Here is a 21871-nt window from a genome sequence, read left to right on the forward strand (position 1 = left end):
TCCCTCCCGTCGCCCTCCCCTCCCGACCCCCACACCTGTGCCAGGACGACACCCTTAGGAACAAAGACTAAGGGTCTTCCCTCTCCCCCGCGATGTCCTCATTAGGGGCCCTAATCGGGACAGCCCCAGACCCTGTGCCGCCCATGCACAGCACTAAGGGAGAGTCACGTGGGACATGTCCCCACCGGTGCGCGCACCCCGCCCCCGGAATGGGGCCTCCTGAGGCCTGGCCGCCCCCCGTGCACCCCCTGCACCCCCCGCCGCGGCCTCCCCCGCCCGGGGCGCCCAGCTCACGCGACCCGGGCGTGCACAGCTCGTGCCGCCTCCACCTGGGTCCTGTCCCGCCCCTCCTCCCCCCTCCCCTTCCTCCTCCTCCTCCTCCTCCCGCGCGGGCCGCGGGCCAGGGGAGCCCGGGAGGCGGGCCTCAGAGGAAAGATATAAGCGGCCCCGGGGCACCGCCTAGGCGCCAGCTGCGGAGCCTGCACCTGGGAGAGCCGGGCCCCGAGGAGGAGGAGGAGGAGGAGGAGGAGGACGCGCCCCCACCCGCCCTCGGCTCGCGCTGCCCCCTACGAGGTGAGCCCCGCGGGGGGATGGGGAGCGCGGCGGGTGCCGGGCGGCCCCCCTCCCTGCGCGACCTCCGGGGGTGGGGGGGGCCGGAGCCGTCCCTCCGGAGCTGACGGCCCGCTCCCCGCGCAGGTGCCCCGCAGGTGCCCGGCAGGTGCCCCGCAGGTGCCCCGCAGGCGCCCCGGGATGGAATCGGTGCAGGAGCTGATCCCGCTGGCCCAGGAGCTGGTGGCCCGGAGGCCGGGTCGGAAGCTGGTGAAGCTGTACGTGCTGGGCAGCGTGCTGGCCTTCCTGGGCGTGGTGATCGGCCTGGTGGGGACCGTGTGCGGCCCGTTCACGGCCGCCGGCCGCCGGCGGGACGAGGAGGCGTTGGTGGCGGAGCTGCGGGCAGTGCAGCCCCGGCTGCAGGGAGGCAAGCCGCGGGGGGCCGTGCCCTGCGGCCGCGCGCTCTCCTACCGGCCCCCCGCCTCCTAGGAGCCGAGAGCGCCCCACAGCGCGGGCAGGGCCCGAGACCTGCAGACCTGCGCCCCCCGGACCGAGCCCTGAGAAGCCACTGACTTTCAGCCCTGAGCTGCCACGTGGAGCCACCAGGAGGAGGTTGGGAGTGATTTTGCTGCTGTGCAGCATTGCACGATGACATGTCCAAAATCTATGACCTTTGGGCTATCTTGGGTGCATCTACCAGTTTGCACTAAGGTGGAAGGCGGGGAAATGCTTTTTATATTATTATATTATTTTACGACGACCACCCATTTTGCATTTTTGAAATAAAATTCGTTTTATAGTATGTCTCCGTATCTGATTCCTGAGGGGCACGTTTCCCTGGGAGGGAGAGCAGGGAGGGCGGGCATGCTGGCTAAGGGGGGTCTTCGCTGAGCCCTGTGGGGAGAGCAGCTGCCTGACCGTCAGCATCACTGTTCCAGACTCTGGTATTCATATTACATGCTTAGAAGTATGTTGAGGGGATGCCTGGGTGGCTCAGCACTTTAGCACCTGCCTTTGGCCCAGGGCGTGATCCTGGAGACCCAGGATCGAGTCCCACATCCTGCTCCTGGCATGGAGCCTGCTTCTCCCTCCTCCTGTGTCTCTGCCCCCCCCCCCTCTCTCCCTCTCTCTCTCTCTGTCTATAATAAATAAATAAATAAATAAATAAATAAATAAATAAATAAATAATTTTAAAAAAGAAGTATGTTGAGGATTCGTTTTTGTTTCATGTTAGGGGTGGCAGGAGAGAAACTTTTATAAGTCCCACCGGGCTTAGCATTTTAAAATCAGAAGATAAATTAACTTCTGAGCTACAGTACACTAATAGCAGATACTGATTGATTCTAGGGCAGAAAAAACTATTTGCCACCACCTCACACCTGGCCAGAGGCTCGTATGGCTGATACCTCTGTCTTTCTGTGTTTTAACAAGAGAGAGAGAAAAGAAAAAGAAAACTCGATAGCTGGTAGGAAGAGAGAAGGCAAGCTCCCAATATTCCCAGTTGGACCTCTCGCTCTACCCAGCCTTCCTCCTCATCAACTCAAATCATAGTAAGAAGCTCTAGGTTAAAAAAGAAGAAGAAGAAAGAAGAAGAAAGAAGAAGAAGAAGAAGAAGAAGAAGAAGAAGAAGAAGAAGAAGAAGAAGAAGAAGAAGAAGAAGAAGAAGAAGAAGAAGAAGAAGAAGAAGAAGAAGAAGAAGAAGAAGAAGAAGGAGAAGAAGAAGGAGAAGAAGAAAAGAAGAAGAAGAAGCTCTAGGTTAGAAGGAGAAAAAACTGGTTATCACCCATCTGGGTTCTCTTCCTCCAGGAATAGAGTATAATCTTCTTGGGATCAAGGTCCTTATCATCCTCTTCCTCTTTAGTGTTCATAGAAATCATCAACTAGGTGGCTCAGTCTGTTAAGTGTCTGCCTTCCCCCAGGTTATGATCCCAGCATCCTGGGATTGAGCCCTAGGTGGGGCTCTCTGCTCAGTGGAGGAGTCTGCTCCTCCCTCTCCCACTCCCCTTCTTTAAGTTCTCTCTCTCTGTCAAACAAATTATTTTTTTAATAAAAGAATTCATTAAGTCCTGAGCAAATAACAGGTTCTTAATAAATACTTGATTGCTCAAGTAATCTATAAAGGTAAAGTATTGCTTCTCAATGGAAGGAGGGTCAATTTTGTCCCCCCAGGAGACACTGGAAAATGTCTGGAGACATTTCTGGTTGTCTGGTAGGGGAACTGGGGCACTCCCTACTAGCACCTATGAATAGAAGCCAAGGATGCTGCTAAACATCTTATAATGCACAGGACACACACACACACACACAACGAAGCACTCTCCAGTGCAAAATGTCAATAGAGCTGAAGTGGAGAAGCCCTGGGTTAAAAAAGGAAGGAAAGAGGGTTTGCTTAATAGTTTCAGAATCAAGGTTTCGAGATGGTCTCAGAAGACTGTGGTTGTTACCAGATGGAAGCCCCTCTCCCAACACAGGAAATCCCCATTCCTAAAAATGGTCCTTGGCCCTATCCTGTCTGGCAATTTTATCATCAATGTAGGACAAGTGACAAGGTATACATATCAATTCAGTGACTGATGCAGAGCTGAGATTGTAGAGTCAGGATTCAAAAGGACTCAACAGGTTGGAACCAAGCACTGAACTAACCAATTGAAACTGAACAGGGAAGAAGATATTGTACAGAATTAGTTCCAAAAATCCAGTTGCAGGGCCACAGAATTATGAAGGCTTATTCTAGCAGCAGATCATGTGAAAAAGACATAGATAGTGGGACACTTGGGTGGCTCAGTGGTTGAGCATCTGCCTTCGGCTCAGGTCATGTTCCCATACGTACAATCGAATGTATGTAGTTTGACACTGTTAATTTTTTTAATGAATATAGTCAAAAGTTTGTTGACAAATAAATGAAGAATGCTGAGGAAAATTATAATGCTTTGTACAAATAAAGAACATTCTTGTTAAAAAAAAAAAAAAGGGGGGGGGGCGAGGCGGCTTCCCGGGTGGCTCGGTGGTTTAGTGCCGCCTTCGACCCAGGTTGTGATCCTGGAGACCTGGGATCGAGTCCCACATCAGGCTCCCTGCATGGAGCCTGCTTCTCCCTCTGCCTGTGTCTCTGCCTCTCTCTCTTTCTCTCTCTCTCTTTCTCTTTCTCTGTATCTTTCATGAATAAATAAATAAAATCTAAAAAAAAAAAAAAAGAGTCCCACATCAGGCTCCTCACAGGGAGCCTGCTTCTCCCTCTGCCTTTGTCTCTGCCTCACTCTCTGTGTCTCTCAAGAATAAATAAATAAAATCTTAGAAAAAAAAAACAAAACAGAAAGACCTACATGGTTTCCACTGATTACAAGGCTCAATATAAGCCAACAAGGGTCTGCTGAAAAACAAACAAAACCCTAACATCTTATTAGTAGAAGGGAAATGTCCAGAAAAAGGAATGAGGAGGTGGTCTTGTTGTACTTTACAATCTGGTCGGTGGGAAACCAAGAAAGTTAAATGAGACTGGACAGCTTGGGTTTGCATTCTGACTCCTCCATTTGTTGGCTTTAAGACCTTGGGCAAGTTGCTTATCAACTCTCTGCAAGTTAGATAAGTTCTTTCCCCATCTATAAAACAGTGCCTCCCTCATGGGGCAATTTTGCAAATCAAATGAGACAATGCATGTAAAGTGCTTACAGCAGTGCCTGGCAAACACTACGCATTTAGTCAATGATAGTCGTTGTTATATTTCAAGAGAGACCTTGATGAACAAAAACGCACTCAGGTCAGAGGGACCTGGGCATATAAAAAAATCCAGAAACCCTGTCACATACAGAACAATTGAATAGACCAGTAGAGAAGTGCCAATACAATCCTGTCATATAATAATTGCCTCCAGATAGTTGAAAGGGGGCCATATCGATCCAGTGAAGTCCAATAATACAGACTTGTTTTACATGGCTTGAAAATGCAGAATGAAAAGTAGCAAATAGAAGTACAAGGAAGCGGTTCTTAGGTCATTAAGAAATCAGAGTAATGGAAAACATAAGGAGTTTCCTTGTGACGTATAGTAAACTCCTTATGACTAAAAGCATGCAAGCAGATGGGGCGCCTGGGTGGCTCAGTCAGTTAAGCATTTGCCTTCTGCTCAGGTTGTGATCCCAGGGTCCTGGGATTCAGCCCTGCTTGGGGATGGGGAAGGGTCCTGGGATCCAGCCCTACTTGAGGATGGGGGCTGGGGGGGGGGGGGTCCCTGCTCAGCAGGTAGCCTGTCTCTCTCTCTTTAAAAAAAAAAGCATGCAAGCAAGAGTTTGGAAATCATCTGCCAGTGACGGTATAAACTGGAGAGGAGATTAGTCATATGACCTCTGAGGTCGAGGTCTCACCCAATTAATACGATGCTAAGATTCTTTTTAGAACAAACACCAAATAGGAGATATAGTTCCTATTCCAGCCTGCTTCTCTCAACCCATCCCCACCATCCACACCCTGTTTCCAATGCCTCTTCGTTCTTTTTCTCAGCATGTTTACAAATATTTTCCTTCTTGCTCTCACTATTAAAAACTATTAACAGGGGGATCCCTGGGTGGCTCAGCGGTTTAGCGCCTGCCTTTGGCCTGGGGCGTGATCCTGGAGACCCCCGGGATCGAGTCCCGTGTTGGGCTCCCTGCGTGGAGCCTGCTTCTCCCTCTGCCTCTCTCTGTCTTTCATAAATAAATAAAATCTTTAAAAAATAAAAAAAACTATTAACTATTAAAAATAAAGAATTTACATATTAACTAACTAGAATTTTTAAAAATGATGATGAATTTAATTCCAATAATGAAGTATTTCCTGATTAAGTTTATCTAAAGCAATGCTTTTTGCCTCTTAGAAAATACCTTAACCTAGTGGTTGAACCTAATGGTTCTCAAACTTTGTCATAGTGAAACACTTATTAGTTACCTCATTCTTTACAAAACACCACAAAGCTCTGATCCATTAGTATAGGTAAATATGTAATTTTGTATTATATCAGATTTCAACTTGCATTATGTTCTAATGAAAACAGATAGTTGGTATCAATTGTGAGAATATTAAAAAGTTGCCACATTCTTGAAGATTTTATTTATTTATTCAGGAGAGACACAGAGAGGCAGAGACCTAGGCAGAGGGAGGAGCAGGCCCCCTGCGGGGAACCAGATCAGGACACCATCCCAGGACCCTGGGATCACGACCTGAGCCAAAGGCAGACACTCAACCAGTGAGCCCCCCAGGTGCCCCAGTTACCACATTCTTAGGACAAGCTTGATTGTTCTATAATCAGGGTATCCAGAACCAGTTTAAACTCATTGGTTCAATCAATGACAACTCGCCTCAGTTAACACATTTTTATAAGCCAACCAGTCAGTGATAGCCCCTCACCTCTAAGGGTCAACCAACCAGGAACTAACTGACGACATAAATACATTTCAGAGTGCCAGGCAGTCAACAAATAAATATGCTTCTACAGGTGATTCAGCCCACGTACGTCTGGGAAAGTATGCCAATCTCTGAATTTGGGGTTTCCAAAAACCAAAGTATGCTTACTAGGTTCATTGTACCCAAACTCTATTTATCCTTCATATCTGCTACCAACTAAGTCAGTTCCAATGATAATCTGAACTCCAGTGGTTTCACTGAGTTCTCACCACGTCTATGATTTGTAACCAAGTAGGTGTTTGTATGAAATCATCAGTCTTTGTACAAAGTAATTAGATATTTTAGTTTACAGGTATACATGCTGGTAAATAATTATACCTAAGCCTTTGTATAAGGTCATTAGACATTTTATTTAGGAGGTATACTATTGAGTAATTAGACATAGGTCTCATAATTCATTAGACCTTTTGTTTTGGAGGCACACCATTTGATAACTATTTTTGTCATTAAACTGCTTATTCCTCTGCTGCTCACTTTACCTTCGCTTTTGTTTGTCTATATTATAGTCTTAACTTATGTGTTGTTGTTTTGTTCTGAAATACCTTATTTCTGATGTATGTATAAGGGAGCGTTTCACAGGAATAGCCTAATAAATCACTGATCCAATCCAAATAGACCTAAGGGATCAGAGCTGAGGATTCATTAGCCTGGCTCCCAATTCAGGAAAAGGCAATTGGCCAAACTTAGCTTTGGGTTCCCTGCAAAACTTTCATGAGAGCATTCTCTGTCTTGTCAATGTGTGAAAGACAGTCACTTTTAGTCTGTATTCCAGTGTCAAACATTGTCAGGTCATTGACTGCATGGCCTTTTACTAACCTTTCTTGGAAAGGGCACCCAAGATACCATTTGCAGGTACATGCTCTTACTAAACAGCTTCTTTTATCTTTCTTGGATTCTTCTATGTCAAAATTGCAACCTCCTCTTGGAAGAACTCCTGCTTCCCATATAAAGCTGTCTGGTAATCCTAGCTCTTGTGCTTACTTTGATAAAGGACAATATCTTTGAGTTAGGATAACAATGACCATCGCAGAGGAACATTTGACATATCAAAATCAGTAAATTCATTTAAGAGGAACTCCAGAATCAATTAATATATTTAAGAGGAACTCCAGAAATCTTAAGAGTCAATAGTTTGCTTCTTTAATTCACATACTGAGGCCTAAAAAGCAACATTCTAATTCCAGCATGGTCTCTCTCAAAGACTCTGACACCCTCTGAAACCCACTCTCATTTCATTTCTCTTTCTTTCCACTCCCCTTTACCTGACCATCTATAGGAGCCTTTCTCATCAGAACCTTCTCTGGAAAAGCAATAACATCCTAAAATTGCTAAACCAGAAGGCAGTCCTAAGGAAATTAGGTGAACTGTTTTGAGGAGTTTTTGTTTTGTTTTTCAATTTAAGTAAATTGAATTTTTTTAAAAACAGAGCTAAATTTAAGCCCTGGTCTGGAGCCACATTAAGAGCTATAACTAAATTTTTTCCTACACCTAAAGAAGTCGGGTAGAAATTTGTTAAATAATTTAGGATTTTATTAGGTACTTATTGCTCTGGACTACAGACCTGCATTAAGTAGTTCAAATAATTGTTAGTACTACAGCTGGAGAAAAAATGTACAAAAGCAGCAGGAAAGAAAGGAAAAATTTAAATAACTCAGCCATGTAAAATGAGAGAAAAAAGTACCTTAAGAGAGCAAGAAAAAAAATAGAAAATATAGTACAAAAGACAATTTCAGAAGCCTCTCTTTTAAAGGGACAAAGATTCAAAATTATAAATTAAATAAAAATGAAAACAGACTTCAGGAAATTTTCAAAGAGTATTCTGGAGTAGACCCAACAGTTGAAGTAAAGGAGACTTGCCTTTTTCAGTTCTTTTTTCTTTCTTTTAATGGACTTAAATATTAGGGGATTTAATGAGAGAAAAAAATAATTGAAATCCCAAATGTCCAATTTGTAGCTAGACATTTTCAGAGAGCCTTTGAAAGTAAATTAGCTAGAAATCAATAGAACTTACGGTTCCCTAGATAAAACAACTGTCTCCTGAATGAAAAACAAGACTAAGAAGTCTCCTATCCTTTAAGAATTGGGAGCCTATAGAGAAGGATACTTAATGGTTGATTATTGCAAGCAAAAACATTGTTGAAAAAACCCAATGTCCCATTTTGACTAACAGAAAGATGACTATCCAAAATCTGTCCAGTGATGCAGTTCCAAGGGAGACATTAGCACCCAACAATTCCAGTCCTTCCTCTAAATTTATGTCCCAAATCTCAGACACCACTGTGTGACCGTGCCAATTATACCCTCCATTAGGGTGGGGCTATGTCTAGTTTGGCTGACTCTATTCGCAGCTCCTACCTGGGCATGGAGTAGGTGCTCAGTAAATAATCTGTTGAATCGTGAATCAATAAATGGATAAAGAAAGTGAACTTTTTATTGGCACACTGCTGTCAGTGCCTTAGTCCAAAAGAACAAAACCTCTAAACTGAGGTTTGATCCTCCATCATTAATTGATGTGAATCCAGCTGGAATTATTGGAGGCCCTGCCCCATCTGGATCTTGTGGCAGGCTCCTGTCTTCCCCTCTACTGTCTACTCTCTGCTCCTGCTGATGTGATCACCATAACTGTTTATGTCACTTAGATGACTCCCTAGGGGGTTCATAACTGAGGAATGTACAGACACACAGGTCTCAGTCTCACAGGGCACACTGGATCCTAAAGTCTCTTCTGGTGGGGAAGGAAAATCTGCCCAAACCCAGTTCTTATTTCAGTACTTCCCTTTGAGGCAAAGCCAGCAATCTGAGCTCAAGCTTTCGCTGAGGGTGGGACAGAGGTTCGGCCTGGTGTGCCTCTGGCCTGTGTGGAGCTAACAATAGTAATGGATAAGTCTCCAGGGCAACTAGGACCACTTTCAACCCTTCCAGCCCTGGGGTGCTCTGTCCCCTGGGGAGCCCTGGACTAACCCACTCTGGCTTCCCTTCGGGGTTCCCCTCCCAGCACCTCCTGGCTGCAAGCTCCGTCCCAGCAGAAGGCCATTCTTCCTTGGCCTGAGTTTCACCTTCTTGTATCAGGTGGCAGACCAGCTGGTTCCAGGCCCTGAAGCAGGTCTTCTGGCTCCTCCCAGAAACCAACCAACTTCGGAGCAGGAAATCCTGCCCCTCCCCAAAGAGTGGGAAACCGCAGAGAAAGAGAGAGATGAAACAGAAGGGAAGGCAGAGGAGGAGGGAAAGGGAGAAAAGAAGCAAAAGGAAACAGGAGATCAATAAAAAGAAGCCAAATTTGGTTGAAACCTCAAGGTAAGACTTTTTAAAATCACATTATATATAATAGCATCACTATTTGTGTCGGGGCTTAGTACATAGTAGGTCATCAAAAAAACCGCTATTGAAATAATGCATCTATTGGAATAAACTGGAGGTCTGTGCTGAAGAGAGATTTCAATGTCAAATGCTGGTCAAAAAAAAAAATGCCCGATGAGCTTTGAAATGTGTAGGAGGGAAGATATGATAAGACGCAGATGGAACAAGACGTCTGTTACTGGCACCGAGAGCATTCTGATCATTGTGGGACAGAAAGTTAGGTTGGAACAAAAAGTTGCAAAAATAGTTTTAAAAAGTCTGTCTGTTCTTTTAAAATCATACAAAGGTTGCAGGTCGTAAGCATTTTTTTTTTTTTAAATTGGCTTGAAACCGATGACAGAGCACAAACACTGGGCTGTATCCTGGGAATTGCTGAGAATGCCGATATCTGCATGCTGCATCTGATCATCAGCCCCTTCGATATTCCTAACTTGGAAACCAGGAGCCTTGGGCAACGCTTGTTTTAGCCCAAGAAGTCTTGTTCAATGGACCAAGGGAGGCCCAAAGTTGTCGATCAGAATTCTTCTCGTGCTGTTGACCTATTCCTTGGCCCCAGCCCAGCCCAAGTGCTCAGGATACTGACCCTCTGGCCAGTTCTGGGAAAATTCAAAGGCACTTCTCACAGATCCCTTAGAGAAACTGGACAGGAACAGGAAATGCCATTCCCCACCCCAACCATTTCCCCAAACCCTCACTTGCCATCAATAGACAGAACCAACCAGAAGGCTGTAGTTTGCCTATCCAGTCACTTGGAGGGATTAAAATAACTGGACTCTTGCTTTGGAAAGCGACTATACGAGATGATGATGCGTTTTCAAAACAGTTGGCTTTTAAGAGTCCTGGCTCCCCCGACGTTTCCAACAGTGCGTAACAATTCAGAAGGACACACTTGAAGCTTTTTTGGTCTGTGGTTTTGTTTGTTTGGTTGGTTGGTTTTTTAGTGCCAGCCTATCTCTTTGGGGTTTGTGTGAATAAATCAGTCAGAAGCTGAACCGGTGGGAGGGTTGGAGAGGTAAGGAGAGATGAAAGAATCTCACTTCTGCTTGCTTGCCAAGATTGGAAAGGAATTGCCTTTCCCTCTTCATGATACATGAAAATATCATAGGATGTGAAAAATAGATGATATGAAAGTAACATCCAAAAATCTTACCTCACTCTTTATACTAGTATCAGTGCAGCAAAAAGCGCCCTGCACCCGATTTCTGAGCTGGAATAAATCTTAAAGGTAATATAATTTAATTCCTCTTGTTTGCCAGGTAAGGGAACCAGAGCCAAGAGGGAAAGGGTGCTTGCCCAAGGTCACATATGTGTCAGTGGTGGAGAGGAGACTGGAACGCATTTCTCCTGGTCCCACCCAAGGGCCCTGTAAAACACAACCTAGACTTTACAGGAAGATGCCCCAGACACCCAAGAACTCATAAACACTGCATCTGCTGTTTGAAAAAAATAATTCAGTTAAAAGATGCTCAAGTAATCCTTGCCTGGCAGAAATGGAAAGAAGGAAAGATTTTCCTAAGAGTTAAGCTTTTCCAGGATCTGTTTTATAACTGTTAGGGCACTAGAGAGAGAGAAAGAAAGAGAATAGAAAGATTTAAGGCAGGTTTGTCAGGAGACAACTAGAATATTTCAAATTCCTACCAGTGACCCAGCATTTTGCATGCTTTATATCTTTATAGAATCTCACAGTATCCTCCTCTTACAAATAACATTTTTAAAATTGGCTCAAATTCACAGAGGGGAAAAGGATATTATTATTTCTGCATCTCTAATTAGTAGACCCAAGATCACGCTCTGGACTAATGTAGATATTTATAGTTCAGTGACCATTACATTCTTATTCAGGCCACTCCCCAGTGTGGACCCTTGCTCCAGCCATTTCAATCTACTTGAGGTTCCTCTGACACGTCATGCTATTTCTAGACTCCTTGCCTGAACACACACACAGTTCCCTCTATTTGGGATGCCCTTCCTACATCTTCTTCACCTCCATAACTTGTATTTATTCTTCAAAACTTAGCTCCAGGACCACCCTTCTCCCACCATCCTGGACTAATTTGGACACTTTACTCATATTCCCGTTAGCACCCTCTGCACACCTCTATTATAGCATATTATTATGCTATTGTAAGCTTGGATTTACTTGCCTACCTTCCTTATGTTTAACTATTATTTCCTGGAAGGAAGATATCAAAAATTGCTCAGCTTTTATATTCCTAGCCCCTAGCACAGCCGGGACATATATTAGTGCTTGATAAATGTTTGGAGGGGGGGGTATTGATGAATGAATAAATGAAATATTTCCTCTCCTTTTCTTCTATTAAAATGATTTAATAACAATCTCATTTTCATGCATTTGGCTCTTGAATATCTTGGGGGGGAAGTAGAAGATGTCACTACTATAAGCCCCCCATCACTTCAAGCCTGACAGGTTCCTCAGAAGAGCTATATAGGGTTAAACGTGGCAGTCGAACAAGCATTAATTTCTGCTTCCCGATAAAATGCACTGATCACAGTAGAAGAATTTACATGCTATAAACCACAAGGACAAAGAGAACTGGAATAGAAACAACAGCAGATGAGAGATGTCAACGCCCTCTGGAAGATGAAAAGTGGATGGATGAGTGATAAGTGACTTAGCAAAGCAGAGATTGCTGAAGCCCAAGTGTCCCTGATAGGAAGCCCACAAGAGGCCAAAAAGCACAGGAGAATGTCAGGGATCAGGGCATCGGGCATCTCAGTACACAGCCGGAGAGATGAGGGGAGAAATAGGGGCCACTCTGGATTCCCTCTCTTGCCCCCCGCCAACCCCCAGTAAAAAAGGGAAAGTTGATTTTCTGGAGAGAAACTGGCCAAAGAGGCACCAGACTGAGGGACAATAGTCACAGCACAGAGAGGGGTTAGGCATGAAGCTAGAAACAGGGATTAGAGAAAGATTCAATACTGAAAGATGAGATTCCCCAGCCCCTTAACCTGGCTCAGCTCCCAGAACATGAACAGTGCAGTGTATCCCCCTCTCCATTCACCCTACTTGAGCCTGCATGAGGCAGAAGAATTCAAGATTCCTCCTTGTAAAAAGTGCCCAACCAAGGAAAGGAAAGCTATAGACACTGACATGGGGGCAGGGGGAAGGGGCCTTCGATGAACCTGCCAAGCACTCACTAGATTATCCTACGGTAAAATCCAACAGTTGGCAAGCCCTGCTTTCACACCCAAAGCTTCCAACACTCAAGGAATGGACTCTAAGGATCACCAAGCATGGAATGAAAGCCTCTGGCATTAAAGACGACTCCAACATAGGTAATCCAGAGAGCAGGGGAAATCATTAACAACAACAGCCAGGGCAACATTAAAATCTCCCCAGGGATAAGGGAAGACAGTGCATCCATGAATAAATATCAGGAAGCCACTGTTTTGTTTTGTTTTGTTTTTAAATACTAGAAAACAGGAAAGAGCTTTTTTTCTTTAACTTTTATTTATTTTAGAGGGGGAGAAGCAGGGGAGAGAGAGAGAGAAAGAGAATCTCGAGCAGACTCTGCACTGAGTGCGGAGCCCCATATGGGACTCGATCCCACAATCCTGAGATCACGACCTGAGCAAAAACCAAGAGTGGGATCTATAAGCAACCAGGTTTCCCAAGAAGAGCTTTTGAAAAAATACAACTAGAAATTTAAAGATTAAAATGAAGCACTGGAAGATACAATTGACAGTATCCCCCGAAAGAGGGACAAAAAAGGAGAAGAGATGAGAAACAAGACAAAAACAGTAAGAAACCTACAGGCTCTCTGACGTCTTCTCATAAGAATTCCAAAAAAAGAGAACAAGAGGAAGTAGAGGGGAATACATTAATCAAAAAGATAATTTCTCCAAAATGCCCCCTGATGGAAGATTTGCATTGTCACATTGAAAAGATACACTGGGTGCCCAAAATAATGAATGAAAAAATAATAATAAACCTCTCCGCAAAGTACACTATTAGAAATGTTAGAACCCCAGGAATAAAGAGATCCCCAGTGTTCTAGAGAAAAGAAAAACAGTTCAAAAACCAAGGATTAGGAATCCAGAGAGCAATTGAACTTCTCAGTAACAATACTGGAAGCTAGAAACTGAAAGGCAGTACAGCCGTGTCTTCCAATTCCAAGGGAAAATAGCCTTCAGTCTGGAAATCCTTACCCAGACTAACGGAGTCAAGGGAAATGTAAAAGACAAGCAGAGCGAGCTGCCTCACTGGGGTTTACCTGGCCAAGGTCTGATGGATTCATGCCACATACAGATGTTTAATGTGAAATATCACTCCTGCATCCAAGGTGTCAAAAACATTTCCCTACCATTTAGAAGGAGGTGTGCCAAGAGAGAAAAAAAGCTGAGCTCCCAGGTGGATGGCAAAGGGAATGTCCCAGATAACAGTCTGTCGAGCACCTAGACCAGACTGGAACGGAATGACTTGGGACTCCAGGAGGGATGTCTCCGAAGAAAAATATTAGATAGATTATCCAATGAAATCGGCCAGTTTATTTGAGTCATATAGCTCTTGTCAGAGGATTCGGAGAACACCACCAACTCAGTAAGCAAACAAAAATGAGGTGATTGTTAACTCCCAGGAGGGAAGGGGAGAGCAGAAGAAAAGAAATGCAGTCACAGTACATTGCCTTGCTGGGCTGTAAACAATTGGTCATAATAATATAAACACTATTGATTTAATTAAAAATTGTGCAATCATGGTATTAGGAATCCGAAAGGAAGGAAAGGAGCCTGTGTGAGTTGCAAGAAAAAGCAAAGTCCTAATAATATTCCTTAGTAGGTAATCAAATAAACAATTTCTAAAATTTCAAAATCAAGAAACAGCAATAAAAGCATATTGTTTAAAAATATGGAGTTGATTCCCAGAAAGGGGGGTTGGGGGGGTGGGGAGAAAGATTTCCACCAGTGATTGCCTTTGAATGAGCCTAGGGCATGGGGAAGGGAGGAACAAGGATTGCTGTTATTCATTATAACCCGTTTGGTGCCATGTGACTTTTAAAACCCTCCTCGTGTATTATACTAATAAACACAAAAATTATTAAAAGGAAAATAAGAAAGAAAATGGCTCAGTCCGAACAGCGGTCTCCCACGGATTACATTCCAACTAGCCATCAACATGTTGATGCCTGGAGCCGTTGAATTAAGTCTCGAACAAGCTATAGTTAAAGTATTTACCTAATTACCCAGAGCAGCTCACCAGTCTGTCCACATTCACTTCAGAAGCGCCTGGGGAGCTTGGTAAAAATACAGATTCCTAGGTCCTGCCCTGGATGGTTCTGATTCCACCGGCCTGGAGGGGGCCTGGAAATCTGCCCTTCGGTCCCCCAGATGATTCAGGGGCACAGCAAAGGTGCAGGAACCAGTGGACTGGAGCCGAAATTGTGAGTGTGTCTAGGGAGGGGTGAGGGGTGAGGGATATGTGGTTTGTGTGTCTGTGTGTGTGTGACTGTGTCTGTGTCTGTGTCGGCGTGTTATGAGTCTATCTCCCTCCCTCCCTCCTGTCTGCATCCCCTGTTATCTGAACTTAACCCATAAATAACCTCTGGGCTGCTGAAAACATTGCCAGAATCGAGTCCCCTTCTCATGGTAAACCTTGCGGTAGGATCTTCCTCTCCCAACCCTGGGGCTCCCTCTCCTGGAAGAAACTTGTTAAAGCTCTAAGCTTCCTAAACTTAGAAACTCATTCCATTCCTAAAAGGTCATTTTCTCCCCGGGGGCGGTTTCCAAGCCCTTCAACTTCCTGAACCCCCCCACCCCCACCCCCCACCCCAGGTCAGACAGAAAATGCAAAATTCACCTGGCCTGGGACTTTTCTTGCCTTACACGTGTGAATATATACAGATCAGGAGGGAGGCTGCAGGACGAGGTAGAAATGACAGTGAGAAGTGCCCGTTGTGGTCAAGCCCCAGGAAAAGGAGCCGGGGAGGAGGCTTTCTCCCCCACCTTCTTCCTCCCCTTCCCCCAAGACATATGGATTAACAGACATGGCACATCCGTCTGCTTCCCAAAAAATCAAAGGCATGAAGCACCTTAAGCTGAAAAGCTCACTGAATTTGGAAGCCTGAGACAAGGGTTCCATATCCACCCTCAGTGGACCTCCTGGAGTCCTCTTTGTCAGAGCCTCGTAAACCATACCTGTCCATGGACTCTTGGATTTTCCCCACAAGCCAAACACATGCTCAGCCTGACACAGTGTCTGGCACAGAAGAAATGCTCAAAAACATCTGAATGAAAGCTTAACTCCTTGCTACCCTAATAATCAGAACCTCCCTTCAGATCTGCATACTTCTCAAGCGCCTCGAAAGTACCTCCCGGCTCTCACTAAACTTTGTATTTCTTCAGGTCCCTTTGCTCTCCAACCCATAGCATTCTGGCTTTAGCTCCTCAGAAGCCTCTGACGCAGTCTCCAGGGATTCCTGTATGCAAGACCCAATGTATTCTTGTCACTTATTGTCCTCCTTGACCTCCCAAAGCTTCAAGGCTGTGATCTCTCCCATCTCAATTGAGAACCTCCACCCCATCCCCACCTCCCACCCTCCCTTCCCTGTTCTTTCAGGTCATTCTGCTTCCTGCTTCTTCTTGCTCTCCTTCACTGGCTCTCCTCTTCTGCTTAACACATATATGTTAGTGTACTATCTCCCCCTCCCCCCCAACTTGTACCCTTCATCTTGCCCCGATGGTGTCATTTATACCTACAGTTTCAAATTTTAACTTACAAGATTTAATTTTCCCAAATCTGTATCTCTAGTCTAGAGCTTTCTCTTGAGCTCCAAATACCTATCAGACACCTTTATCTAGATGTGTGGAAATCACTTTCCTTTAAATATGCAAAAAAATGCTTTCCGTGAACCTACTGTGTGTCAAGCACCATGCTAAACTGGAGATACACTGGCAAGACAGACCAGGCTTCTGCTGTCCCAGAGCTACGTGTTGGGAAAAACAGGCAAATGAGCAACTGTGAATACCAAGTGATGGTAGCTATGATAAGAGAAATGCCCAGCATTTGGGGAGCACCCTACCTGGTCCAAGGAGGGCAGGGAGGATGAATTTGGAGGGTAGAACCTGAAGGAAAAGGGAGTAAGTGAATAAATGATCCTTAGGAAAGGATTTCAAAACCTATGGAGAACTTACAAAGTTAAAACAATGAGTTTGGTCTTTATCCTAAGAACAATAGGAAGCCACTGAATAAGAATTGGATAGAGTAGAGCCCAGAGAGCACAACCACAGTTTTGGCAATGGTCAAATGTTAGCAATGGTTAAGTTGGATGGTAGGCCCATAAGGCTTTCACTCTATTACTATGCTTTATAAATTATTTATGGTTCATATGTTTTTTGTGCACATCAAATATTTCACAACTTCTCTTTTTTCTTTTTTCAGTGAATGGATTAGAGAAGGTGAGACAGGCAGAAGAATGAGATTCCTAAAGCAGAAAATAATAGTGGCTGAGTTAGGACGGTCACTGTGAAGGTGAAGATGTGTCTAGAGGACTTGAGAAGTAGAATTGACTAGACTTGATGAGTAATGGAATTTGGAGATATGGAGAAGGAGGAATAAAGAAGGAGCTCCAAGGTTCTGGAGTACTCATTAACTAATGGTGTAGCCATTAATTGAAATAGAAATTCCCTAGGAGATGATGAATAAAAATAGCAAAGTCATTGAAGAACAGTCTAGCAGTTTCTTAAAAAGTTAAACATAAATGTCCCATATGACCCAGGAATGAACTCCTGGGTATATACCCAAGATGTCTAGACAAAGACTTCCACACCAATATTTACAGCAACAATGTTCATAACAGCCAAAAAGTGGAAATTCCAAATGTCTGTATTGGTGAATGGATAAACAAAATGTGGTATATCCATACAATAAAATATGATTTGGCGATGAAAAGGAACAAAGTATTGATACACACTACGATATGGGTGAAGCTCAAAAATATTATGCTAAAGTCAAAGAAGTCAGACACAAAAGATCCTATTTCATGTGATTCCACTAATATGCAACACAGAGAGTAAATTATTGGCTCCCTGGAGCTGGAGATGGGAACAGGGAGTAATTGTAAATGGGTAAGAAGGATCTTTTTGGGGTGATGGAAATGTCCTAAAATTCTATTGTAGCAATGGTTTCCCAACTTTATAAATTTATTAAAAATTGAATTGTACGCTTACACAAGATACTTTTCTGGTATATAAATTATATTTCAAAAAGGCTGTTTAAAAAAAATCAGGTCAGTTTCAGCATGTTGAGTTTGAGGTGTTTAGGAGACATTAAAAAGGCGAGGTTGAATAAGCAGTTGGTTATGCCACCTGATGCTTAGGAGACAATGCTGCACAGGAGATAGAAATTTTTAAGTTTCATCAACACGAAGATAGTAATTGGAGTCACTGGAGTGAGGGAAATCCCCTGGAGAAGAGGGAGAAGAAAAGAGTGAGAACATAGTCAAGGCCAACTCAAGGGATCCAAAGGGAAGGGAAGTCTGTAAAGAACACTGACAAGGAGTCAGAAAAGTAGGAAGAAAGCCCAGAGAATATAAATGGGTGGAATCCAAGGGAAGAAGATGCTCTGGGGCAGGAAAGAGAGGCTACTGAGAAGTCAGGTAAATATAAACAGAATCCACCATAAAAGTCAAGGTAGAAAAATCTAGCAGGGTTGGAGGAGCCCAGTAACATTGTTGAGTATGGCTGCAGGAGGCCAGAAGCCTCCAGAGGCTCAGGCATAGCGTACAGAAGGAGTGAAGTGTTGATGGTGGGGGCAAGGCTGGATTGATGAGCCTGAGGAGTGTGTGGGGAGGGGGTACAACCCAGAATTTTGACGCAAGGCAATGAGGGAATATAAAAGGCCAGTAAACAGCTAGAGTTCTAGACTAGGGATAGGAATCCCAGGGTGCAAAGTTTCCAAGTCTGGGAGTGAATGGCCACAACTACAAATTCCAGCAGTAGGTATTTAAGGCCCTGTAAGATGTGATTCCCGCTTACTTCTCTGGGCAGATTTCTTTTCTTTTTTCTTTTTTTAATTTACTTTTTAATTTTTTAAATTAAAAAAAATTTTATTGGAGTTCAATTTGCCAACATACAGCATAACACCCAGTGCTCGTCCCATCAAGTGCCCCCCTCAGTGCCCATCTCCCAGTCACCCCCACCCCCCCCAGACCTCCCTTTCCACCACCCCTTGTTCATTTCTCTGGGCAGATTTCTAACCGTGTAACCCCACCCCTTAAATTCAGTGATCCTGCCATATGGAATTGTTAGCAGTTTCGCAAACATGCCATTCTCTTTCACACCTCCTTCTATTTTCTCACACAGCTTCCGCGGCATGGAATGTTCTACAAACCAGCCCTCCCTTCTCCCACAGACACTCCTGGAACCCAGCTCCGTGCTCACTCTTATCCTTCCTCATTTGCCTAGAATATTCCTGCTCTTGTTTCAATATGGGATCAAGGTTACCCTTGCCTCTGAAGCCTCGCCTATTTGCCCGTCCCCCACATAGACCAGCCTATTTGCTTCTTTACACCCTTGGGAGACCAAGGGCAAGCCATCCTAAGATGGGCCACTTTGACGAGAACATTATTTTGAGTGAAAAGCAATCCAAACCAAGCAGATTCAGAGAAGGCCTTTATCTGCACCCCACCACCACCACCACCACCAACTGCCTGCTTGTACCAGGAAGAAAGCTGTAGAGGAGATTCCTCTTTACCTAAGACACCTATCTGCATAACAGCAATCTTTGTTTTCCAAACATCTCCTTTCACCCTCCTGCTAATGCTACACTGCCCACCCTTTGTATCTTCAGACCCCTACCCCTCTCCTTAGCTCTTGTAAGCCTCATGTTGCCTCACTGTCTTTGGAATTTCATGTCTGTGTGGATTCACTGTACGTCTGAAAGTAAATTTGATTTTCTCTTATTAATCTGTCTCATCTCAATTTGATTCTTAGTCCAGCAGAAGGACCTTGAAAGGCAGAGGTAATTTCCCCTCCCCAGCAGTTGACGTAGTCAGAAGGATACTTTAACTCACGGGACACTGCTCACCCCAGACACTGCTGCTGCTCAGAAATCCTGGGACATCTGACATACAGCTGGCAGAAGGTAAGATTTCTTACCATGTCAGCCTCCCAGGATCTCTATGTGCAGAGTCCAATGGAGTGAGAGTGGTGAGAGTCCTTTTTCCCTCTTTCTAAGTTTAGATGAGTAAGAGAAAATATTTGTGGGACTGGTTCCTTGGGACTAGCGACTGGTTAAATTTGCTAGAGTACTCCTTGGTTAGTGATCCATTTCTTTCCAGAGACAGTCTTTTTCTTGGTCTGTGTCCTTTGTGTCTTCTGTCATGGAATGGGTTACATTGACATTAGGCTGCCCACCAACTTCCGTGCAATGAAGTACATAGTAGAACAGCATTTAGTCCCTAACCCTGTGGCACAGCCCTCCTAAGTATTACTGTGGCTCCAAAATGATGTAAAAAAAAAAAAAAAAAAAAAAGGTAAAAGAAAAAATTACATTTCCTTACTGCTTACAGCCCATTAACAAGTCCCTGGAACAGGCAGAGTGACCTTCCTCTGGGAGCTCAGCTGCCTCAACGTGGACACTCATTAAGGCAAAAGGCAGTCTTAGGCCGACCCCTCAGGACCCTGAGTCTACTTTAAACATAGAGAAATTCCTTTATAGTCTGGAAGCTTGGAAACTTCCTTTACCTCTACCCCCCAAGATAGATGTTAGCAATCATCCTCCAAGCATAAGGCCCACTGATAGACAGCTGAAGGGTCTCATGACTGAGTTTTTACTAAACAGTGATAAATGAACTTTTCCTGAAAATAGTCCCCTCAGGGTCCTAGAAATCTTGTTTCCAAAATATCTTGGAGGTTTGTGCTGTCCCTAACGCCCTCCTAACTTAAAAGTATATAATTGGCTACTTCTCATGACCCCAGGGCAGCTCTCTCTGCCCACAGGTCCTGTCCCTGTGCTTTAATAAAACTACAATTTTGCACTGAAGACATTATTATGACATTATTAAGACATTATTCAAGAATTATTTCTTGACCATTTGCTCTGAACTCCAACATTTCCACATCATTTTGGTGCCCGGTCACGTGGCTTGAGTCTTCTCATCTGAACTCCAAGCTTTGGTGCAAATTCGGTGAGTACTTTCTCTTCCCTTCCTTTACTTTCATTTCAAGGCCTTTTTAAGGAGTATGGTCTTATTGAAACACTTTCAATGTCAGCTGTTCATGCTGCAACCCTCTAGTCCGTGGTACTCTACGGGGAGGAGAAAGCTTGTCTTTTCTCTGGAAGTTAGTATCATGGATGGAATGGTAACAAGACCAGAAATTTGATGCCCTCTCTTTCTTCCTGTCCTTATACAAAGCTGTCTGTCTTGGGCACAGGACAGCCACCTGAGTCACCAGGATGGCTGCCAATCTTTAAGACTTTCATGTGAAGTTCCCTCCTCATTGGTCTAATGTGATCCCCTGGTGATCTCTGGTGATCTCTGGTCTCATCACTTCTGACCTCAAGATCTCCACTCAGAGCGGCCGTTCCTGATTGAATTAAAACCCAACCAGGGGGCAGCCCCGGTGGTGCAGTGGTTTGGCGCCGCCTGCAGCTCAGGGCGTGATCCTGGAGACCCGGGGTCGAGTCCCACGTCGGGCTCCCTGCATGGAGCCTGCTCCTCCCTCTGCCTGTGTCTCTGCCTCTCTCTCTCTCTCTGTGTCTCTATGAGTAAATAAATAAAATATTAAAAAAAAAAACCCAACCAGAAACCATTTCCTAGGGAAGGTGACTGTAAATGTCTACATGTATTAGAATGTCACTTAGACTGTGATGGATTTCTTATCTTTACTGTTTTCCATCAATGTCCTCTACTAACTACTTACCTTACACATTTGGGTAATTTCGCCTTGTAAAGCTTTTCTAATATTTTCTAATATTAATATTAGAAAAAATGTTTTCTAATATTTTCTAATATTTCCATGGATTAAAAAGCAGCAGGTTCTTCACAGCAAGGCAAGGCATAGTATCTTCATCCATACACTGGCACCCATTTTGCAGCATAGAATGTGATGGGCAAGGAGGGGGATGCTAGCATCCCTCCTACAGGGCCTTTAGTGAGTGGCAAGGCAGCAATCATAGCGATTTCATTCAAGGGACGCCTTAGGTCGCTTTGATACCAGGAACCTCTGACATAGCCTACGTGGAGTGCCACCCAGGAGTGGTGGGGCGGGGGGGATTTTCTTGATAATGGACCTTCTCCCTTCTTCAGTTCCCAAGGACTCTGCCTCAGAATGCCTTTTAACCCACTAGAAGCAATTCAGATTGCAAAATTTAGGAAGGGACCAATCTCCTGTAACACTGCATGGCCTCATTCAGATCCATCAATCTCTTGTTCAGGAAATAGGGCAAATGGACAGAGGTATCCTCGGTCCAGGACTTCATGGCTCTAAATCAGGACCTGAACCTAACGGCCTCTTCCAGAACATGTTGGGTCACTAACTCAGCCAGTAAACTCCCTCCTGATAATTTGAATGA

At 44.4% G+C, this 21871-nt stretch overlaps 2 protein-coding genes across 10 annotated transcripts in view; both read left to right on the forward strand.

The window, feature by feature from the left end:
* The first annotated feature begins 411 nt into the window (after positions 1-411).
* On the forward strand, positions 412-1351 carry G0S2 (G0/G1 switch 2). Its single transcript, XM_025429812.3, has 2 exons — positions 412-573; positions 697-1351. Exon 2 carries the CDS (start codon positions 751-753, stop codon positions 1036-1038), a length of 288 nt encoding a protein of 95 aa, XP_025285597.1. The 5' UTR covers positions 412-573; positions 697-750; the 3' UTR covers positions 1039-1351.
* Positions 1352-9123: 7772 nt separating this feature from the next.
* Positions 9124-21871, forward strand: part of HSD11B1 (hydroxysteroid 11-beta dehydrogenase 1) — a 65509-nt gene continuing 52761 nt past the window's right edge. For 2 of the 9 annotated variants that reach the window (XM_049112069.1, XM_049112070.1), the window contains exons 1-2: positions 14578-14738; positions 19288-19315. In XM_049112069.1, the coding sequence (XP_048968026.1) occupies positions 14628-14738; positions 19288-19315 (139 nt within the window). In that variant the 5' untranslated portion in view covers positions 14578-14627. Of the gene's footprint in view, positions 9277-14577; positions 14739-19287; positions 19439-20343; positions 20484-21871 lie in introns of those variants that run through there. The other 7 variants (XM_025429810.3, XM_025429805.3, XM_025429807.3 and 4 more) reach the window with 7 other exon arrangements.

The sequence above is a fragment of the Canis lupus genome, chromosome 7 (assembly GCF_003254725.2).
Source record: "Canis lupus dingo isolate Sandy chromosome 7, ASM325472v2, whole genome shotgun sequence".
NCBI lineage: Eukaryota > Metazoa > Chordata > Mammalia > Carnivora > Canidae > Canis > Canis lupus.